Source organism: Mus pahari, chromosome 14, assembly GCF_900095145.1.
Source record: "Mus pahari chromosome 14, PAHARI_EIJ_v1.1, whole genome shotgun sequence".
Taxonomy (NCBI): Eukaryota; Metazoa; Chordata; class Mammalia; order Rodentia; family Muridae; genus Mus; species Mus pahari.
In genome coordinates, this window is record NC_034603.1 from 26,340,693 (window position 1) to 26,348,515 (window position 7,823).

Below are 7,823 nucleotides of genomic sequence, written 5' to 3' on the forward strand. Positions count from 1 at the left end.
ACACACACTCACCCCGCCCAATGTAACTGGCCTGCTGGGCAGGAAGGAGGACATTCTAGGGAGACACTTGGGTTCCCCCCTTCCACCAAGGGAGTGAGAGTCTCTGAGGAATCTGATGCTGACAGAAGAAAAAGACCTCAGCCAGAGGTAGATGTGCCTCCTAGAAAATATTTCAGTTTTGATAATTTGCTAAATTGCCTTACAGGAGAGACTGGAGCCTAGAGAGTAATGCGGGGGTGAGGGGGAGTTCCTGCTTTGGCCTGGACTACTATAGGCACATAACGGGCTCTATACTTAAGCATTAACTTCATGATGATCCTAAAGAGAGACTTGAGAGGTAGGTCACCAACCTCTTTGTCCCTCTTCCCAGTGTGGCCATATTGAATACACCTCTTTTTTTTTTTTTTTTTATGTTCTTTAGTTTTACTTGTTAATTGGCTTTATTAATAGGCGTCAGACCTGGCTGATTAAAGCTGTCAGGCCTAAGCTCTGATTTTTCAATAACATCTTGAAGTCTGCGATTCATACATCGCCTCTCAGCAGGCTTGGCTCCGATGTTCTGGAAGTCAGATATCTCCCAAGATGGAGCCCAGCCCTCTTTCCTTACAGACACTAGGCTCAGGTATCAGATTCCTCCAATGAGAGGAGACCCATGAAGAGGGGAGGGGCTGCTTAAGACTCCCATTGGATAAAGGCTCACCTGCAACTCAGGGTTGTCAGATCACAGGATGATACCACGGCCTGAGAAAGACTGTCTCTTATCTCTGGGTATCTGGCTCTCTGCAGATGCCCTGTTGCCTGCCACAGTCTGAACTATGATGTTTCTGGTCCCAAGAATGAGCATGGGATGGAGAGTCCTTGAGGGGGGTCTGTGGGACCATTCTGAAGCCAAATGTGCATGGGATAGGAAACAAAGTTGGAGAATCCTCCAGGTCTCCAGAAAGCACTCACGTTCATGCAACTGCATCTGCCACCTTCCCTACAGGGATCACAGGTTAGCACATACCTGTTTGGTTATCACCCTCTGAGATTTCACTACGCCTTGGCCCGGGAGTAGGAAGTTGTCACACAATTGGGTAGTTCCTGGCCAGTGGGGGTGGTGTGCTTTGCTCTTCACTGATAAGTGACAGTGGCTTCAGGTTGCTGTTCACAGAGACAAGCAAGTGTATTCCTGACTGGCCTGCTGTGTAGAATCCAGGCCACTGGCAGTAAGTGACAGCCCAGCTGAGGTTATTCAGAAGTCTTATCCCAGGGGCTCTGCTGTAAGCCTGACCTCTTAGCCTCACATCTTCTTTGCAGAAACCTTCCCTATCTCCAGCTTCCTCAGCTGGTCAGGGAGATATGGTCCAGAGCTAGAAGCCTTCATAATCTGAACAGGTAAGAGAGGAATGAAATGTACAGCCTTGGGCATTGACTAAGGGTCCTGCAGAGGATGTCAAGGTAAGTGGCTTGGAGCTGGGTTGTCAGGAAACTCACAATTTTCTACAAGGCAGGGAGTTGGGGATTCTTTTCTAGGCTGGCAAAATTTAAGGGGGCCCTGGTGATATAATCCTAGGAAGACCATCAGGATTAGCCCAGCCAACCCTGATCATCGTCATCTTAGAGGCCTTGATAGTAGGTTGCTCCCTAACTAGCACTCCTTGGAATGGACAATGGATTCCTGATCAGGCATCGGGGTCATCTTCACCTGCCACACCCAGGGTGTGGCACACCTCCAAGAACGTGCTTCTGTGTCTGCCGAAGTTCTCGTCAACTTGGCGTGGGCAACAGGACCCTTCCCCTTGCCCAGAATCCCGGTTTCTCTCCCCCTATACCTCTACACACCGACTTCTGAGGCATCTGGACGTCCCTGTCATGCTTTTCCTGCAGCCCCCACCTTCTTCCACACTCAGCACATCGGCTTCCCAGGAAGGTCCTCTCTGCCCTCACACACAACACACAGGCCTGGACTTGGAGAGGATGTGACCAAAATCTGGATGATTGCAGGAAGGGTAGAGGATGCGTGAGTTCCCCTAGCTTATCCCTTCTTCCCATTGCAAAGAAATGTAGTGCTTTTTGTCCTTACAAGAGTTTGGCATAAAAATAGACAGAAAGAGGAAGAAAATGTAAAGAAACACAGCCCCTCACCTGCAGAAATGCATATGTGTCCAGGATAAAGGAAGGGATGGGACTTTACTGAAGCGATGCTGAAGTTTTTCCTGAGAAAATGCTAGCCACACACACGATGGCCAAGCTCTGTTTCATAACTCCCGAACACAGAAGACCCCTGAATAGCTCACAGAGGCTCTGAGGCCTTGGTATGCACCCCCTTTCTTCCTCTGCCAACCAGAGGCACAGGAAGAACTGTCCTCATGGTCTCTGTCTCTGGGAGTTCAGTTGCACTTCGGCTGCAAGTGAAGATGCTATTAGTTTACAGTGTTTTAACCTTTGAGAGAATGGCCACTGGCTATAGAAGTCAGTAGCAGTGAGGATAGAGAGAGAGCCTGTCCTCGACTCTCATCCCACATGGTCCTTTCCTTCTGTCTCTAGCTGAGAACACTAGATTTTCTCTCCTCAGGAATACATCAGGAATAATTCTCGGTGGACATTTCTTATTGTGTAGTTGTGACAAATGGCGGTGGGGGACCAGCTCTCTGTGAAATGGTGGCTCTGGAAGTGGTGAATCCGTGTCCTTAGCTAAAGGGCTGATGAGCACAATGGCCCAGAACTTTCTAGCACATAGAGAGCCTCTACCTGTTCCCCAGAGGAGTAATTTCTTGACCCACTCAGCCTCTTCAGCAGTGGAAGGAGATCTAGTACCTTCCAGAGCCATGCAAGAGGAATGCTTCCTGAGCAAAATTTCTTCCCAGGGAAGGATGGTACTTGCCTTCTTACCTTGGTGATGGATGTAGCATCTTTTCCAGTTTTGCATCTTTCTAAATGGCCACATCTGGTATAAAGCCAGTGCTTCATAAAATTTAGCTTGTAGAAAGAATGATGAATGAGTGAATGAATGAATGGAACACTAACAGACAATATTGCCTGGCATTTGGGTTGCTGGGTTGCAAAAGCTGAGCCCCTTAGCCCTGATTACTTTGTCCTTACTTGTCCCTTATGCAGTGTTCGTGGGAGTCACCATGTCCTGGTTCTTGGTCCTGAAGAGCCTCCTTGCCATCTGCATCATCTCTCACTTCTCTGTCAGCTCTGTGGGTAAGAGGAACAAGGCAATTTTTTGTTTCAAGGATGGGAAAAGTGGGAGTTGGGCAGTAAGATGCCTTAGGGGAACTCCATGGACCACTCAAGCCTCCAGGGGTCCCTTCCACATTCAAGGCTCCTTGACCCCTGGGCAAGGTTGTTGGTAGCTGGAGAGATGTGGGATGACTTTCTGAACATGTTTATTTCCTCTTTGCAGAGAGCTATGCTTGTATACAAGAAAAACCATGCCTTAGTGAAGAATGCGATCCTAATTCAAACACTTGTGAATCCTCTCAAGGTTGTTTCTCCCAATGGCTGGAATTGAAAGGCCCAAGTAAGCCAGTTCTCAGTCTTACAGTGTTCTAGTTTACCGTCGGCTCCTTCAAGGATGGAGCTGGGAATGTGGGCTTCTGGGAAGTAGTGGGGATGATGATACTGGATGTGGTCACTAAGGATAGAGCTGAGAGACCCTGGTTCTGTTTCTCAAATCAACCTCACAGGGCTACTGGAGAGTGAGGAGTGAGTCCACACGTTTTTTTTTTTTTTCCATGCTAGGGATCAAATTCATGGCACCATGCATGCTAAGTGAACAATCTACCACTGGGCCCCATCCCCATGGCACCAAACTGTCCCTCTGTTGATTTGTTCTCTTAAGTAATCACAGAGGGACTCTTGGAGTAAAGAAATATAAAGACAGAGAGAATGAAGGGACAGACTCGTTATCCCTGGATGCTTTGTCCTCTGTGTCTCAGAAGAGAACAATTCTTGGTGATGGTGGTGGGGTTTGCTTCACAGCACTTCAAACAGTTGAGCAGAAAGGCTGTTCTGACGACAGTTGTACTGGACTGGCATTCTCTGCAACACTGGGGAGGCATTGGGTGTTCAGATATGACCGTCGCTGCTGCCACACTGAACACTGTAACAAAGAGCTCATTAAGGGTGAGTATAACTGTCTCTGAACCTCTACGATCTGCCCCAGGTCTTGTTGCTTCTCCGAGGGCTCATCTCACTGTGCTGGGGCACAGCACTGATGTTTGCCTTTCCTTTGTATACAGAGCTCTGCTCCTTGGAAATGGTTTGAGCTACACACAGGCCCTTCTCCTGTGAGGTAGACTGAGTGGGGGTTAGATGGCAGGAATTGGTCTTGGGGATTTTCTCTAATGTGCATCTCATGGCTTAACTGCTTTGCTCTGCCCCTCTGGCCATCAGCCTTTTCTCACCTATTTAATAGCCCAGGTTTACGGTTTGTTTTGGTGAGACGTAGTCTTGCTGCGTTTTGGAAGCTTGTCCTCAACTTCTAAGTTCAAGCAGTTCTCCTGCCTCAGCCTCCAACGTTGGAGTAGCTGGGAGCACAGGTGTGTGTGGCCCACACCTGGGTCATCCCTCACCCTTTGAACAGCAGGTGTGTCAGGCTGTCTGCGTGACCTCTGTCTGTGCTGCCGATCTTGCTGTTGAGAGAGTAAACACCACTGTGAAGGGAATTGTCTTAGGACCATGTCAGTGCAAAAGTAGTTTTCATGTGGAATGAACACAGGGGACTGCACAGAAATACTTTTCTCTTTTTTTTTTTACATAGAATGTTTTGTCTATAATGTTCATCAGTGAATATTTTCAGGATCATTTTCACCAAGACACCTTTTTCCCCAAAATAAGTGTGGTGTACATACATACATATATACACATATATTTTTAGTATGTTACTTGGGTTTAATTATAAAAGTATTGTTGGCCTGCTTTATTTATTGGCATATAACAGTGACTCGAATTCCTGAATTCAATATTTGCATCTTGATGCATTAAAATAAGGAGAGTTATTTGTCTATGCGCACTAACTGTGTTTCTATTTGTATGTTTTTGCAATTCTGTAACCCTCAGTCCAGGTTACGGGGGAGGATAGGAAAAAGGAGTGCGTTGGCATTTTATTTTACTATTATTTTTTTATTTTTTGTTTTTTTGAGACAGGGTTTCTCTGTATAGCCCTGGCTGTCCTGGAACTCACTTTGTAGACCAGGCTGGCCTCGAACTCAGAAATCCGCCTGCCTCTGCCTCCCGAGTGCTGGGATTGCGTTGGCATTTTAAATTACCATCAGAGTTACACTCACCATTACAAAAATACTGCTCTGTTTTTTTTTTTTTTAAGTACATTGTATCATGATGCAAGTATCTGAATAGTTACATTTCTCTGATTTTTTTCGTTACATACATTTTCATATGTTGAACCTTCATTTGTGGGAGGAGTCAGGGTTGCCTTTGTCTCCTTTGTCTTCACATTGTCTATCACGGAAAGAATAAAATTCTGTTCGTTGCTTCGAAAAAAAAAAGAAAAGAAAAAAATAAAAGAAAGAAAACAGATCCTCTCCTCTCCCATTATCTAGAACTTTCCCTCCAAGGCAGAGAGCAGAATAACTGATGAAGGTGAGGACAGCTCTGACTTCCTGTGAGGTCCTTCCTGGGGCTCACACCCGAGTGCCTTCCCCTGAGCCTCCTCCCAGCTCCTCACTGCAATGCTTTTTGGTAGAATTGTGGAAAACCCCTGTATTAGATGAGCAGTTCTCATTATTATTAGTATTAGATGAGTATTATTAGTATTAGATTATTATTATTAGATTATTATTAGTATTAGATGAGATGTGTTCTCAGCTGTTTCTTCTATTTCCCAAGATGAAAACTTTTCTCTCCATTCAGTGCCTGCATTATCTTCAGAACCCAATGGTGTTGAATGTCCTGCCTGCTTCAGTGAACGTGGCATATGTAGACCAGTTTTACTCGAGTGCACGGGGGCAGAGACGATGTGTGTTAAGGCTACTGGCAGAGGTATGATTATTCCCTCGAATGTTTTGTTAAAGACACAGCAGGTCACTCCTCATTATGTATTGAATCATGTCAAATGTAGCAACTGAAAACAGTGGACCATTTGTTACATCTCAGTATGTGTGGGTCTGTAACCAGAGAATGTCCAGGTGCATGGGCCTGGCCCCGGGGTGTTTCGAGGTTGCTGTGTTCATTTGTCAGTTATGGTCTCTTCCTTGTCTACTGCAACGTTCTCATGGTTAACTGCTGGCTTTCCTCAGAGCAGATGTAAAGTAGAGACACACAGAGAGAGTCGGGGAGCTGTGGATTTATTGCTCTATCTCAGAAGTGACACATCATTTCCTCTCGTAGTCTGTTGGTAGTTTAGAGCAACCCTGATTGGACATGGATGGGAGCTGCCAAGAGACTGTGTGGGGCATCTTTGAAACCTGTCTCCACACGGAGAAAGTGGTCGTATGGGGCTTCTAAGGTTTGGAAGGAGTCATTTGTTGGGAGGCAAGAGTTAAGGGTGGAAGGGAAGAGATGGGGGTGAAGGAATGTAACTGCTCCCCATAGAGGAGTCAGATTTGTGTACCTGTGCTGCTGTGGTGTCCTGGAAGTGTAAGGTGATGGCACTTCAGGGCCAGATGTCTTTACCACTGCTGCCAATGTGGCAGCCGAAGCCTATGCCCAAGTGCTCAAGTTTGACCTGGTGTCGCTCAAAATTTAGAAAAACATAAATATTTTTTATTAAGAGAAAATTATATATGTTATAGAGGATCCTGCCAGGGGCTTGACCTGGCCTCTTGGGGTTCAGAGCTGAGGCAGAACACAGCATTGGACGAAGGTCAAAAGACAGATGGCATGCAGCCTTGTAACTCTCTCTGTATTGGGGGCCAGAAGCTGAGATCTGGAAACTTAACACTCAATTGCTTCTTCTATGGCTGAAAACCGCTGGCTTCTTTGTTCCTTAACTCTCTGTGCCTTAGTAAACACTGTATCTTTATTTTATAACTCTCTGTGCTTTATTAAACATTGAAAAACTCAACTCTTTCCTACTGTTAGGTGCTTAAATAAGTGCTGGAAATTTAACTAATGTTAAATTAGTGCTGGAAATAAGCACTAATGTTTTACTCTGTAACTCTCTTCTTATTTGTGCTTAATTAAGCTCTGGTTTCTTGTGATTAACATATGCTGTCCAGGAGCAGGGAATTAGGTAAGGATGTATTGCTTGTGCTCCTTTTTCTGCCAAGTCAGACAGGAGCCCCTGACTGGCCAGACAAGAGGCTGGGAGCTCATTAACTCTTTCTGAACTTGAGAGAAAAGGAAGCAAAGGAAGGAAGTCCCTCAGACAACACAGAAACGGCTACACTACCTTCTTTATTGCTTTCAGCTTTTTATAGTTTTTAGGAAGAAAAAGGTCTCTATGTAAGAAAGAATTACCTCATAGATAAAGTGTTACAAAAAAGAAGAGCTACAGAAAGGCATCAATAACAAGTTGAAAGCAGTGTTTCATACTGTAAGCTCACTGTCAGTTCAAAGCACCAGTTTTTACATGGCCTTGCCATATCACATTGCACACCCATGGCTTCATCCTTGGGCCTGAATGTATTTCCTTGAACACAAATTTGTCCCAAGCCCTATATCTCTTTTTAGTGTAATTATGAAAGCTCATTGTATTTCTTTTTTCCCAATTTTTATTAGGTATTTACTTCATTTACATTTTAAATGCTATCCCCAAAGTCCCCTATACCCTTCCCCCTCCCTGGCTCCCCTACCCATCCACTCCCTCTTCTTGGCCCTGGTGTTCCCATGTACTGGGGCATATAAAGTTTGCAAGACCAAGGGGCCTCTCTTCC

General features: G+C 45.5%; 1 protein-coding gene across 1 annotated transcript in view; it reads left to right on the plus strand.

Annotated features, from left to right (window-relative positions):
• Positions 1–1,166: 1,166 nt before the first annotated feature.
• Positions 1,167–7,823, plus strand: part of LOC110331304 (protein RoBo-1-like) — a 10,308-nt gene continuing 3,651 nt past the window's right edge. Inside the window, exons 1-5 of the mRNA XM_021211789.1 lie at positions 1,167–1,262; positions 3,100–3,189; positions 3,392–3,502; positions 3,970–4,113; positions 5,860–5,988. Of these exons, the coding sequence (XP_021067448.1) occupies positions 3,117–3,189; positions 3,392–3,502; positions 3,970–4,113; positions 5,860–5,988 (457 nt within the window). The 5' untranslated portion in view covers positions 1,167–1,262; positions 3,100–3,116. The remainder of the gene's footprint in view (positions 1,263–3,099; positions 3,190–3,391; positions 3,503–3,969; positions 4,114–5,859; positions 5,989–7,823) is intronic.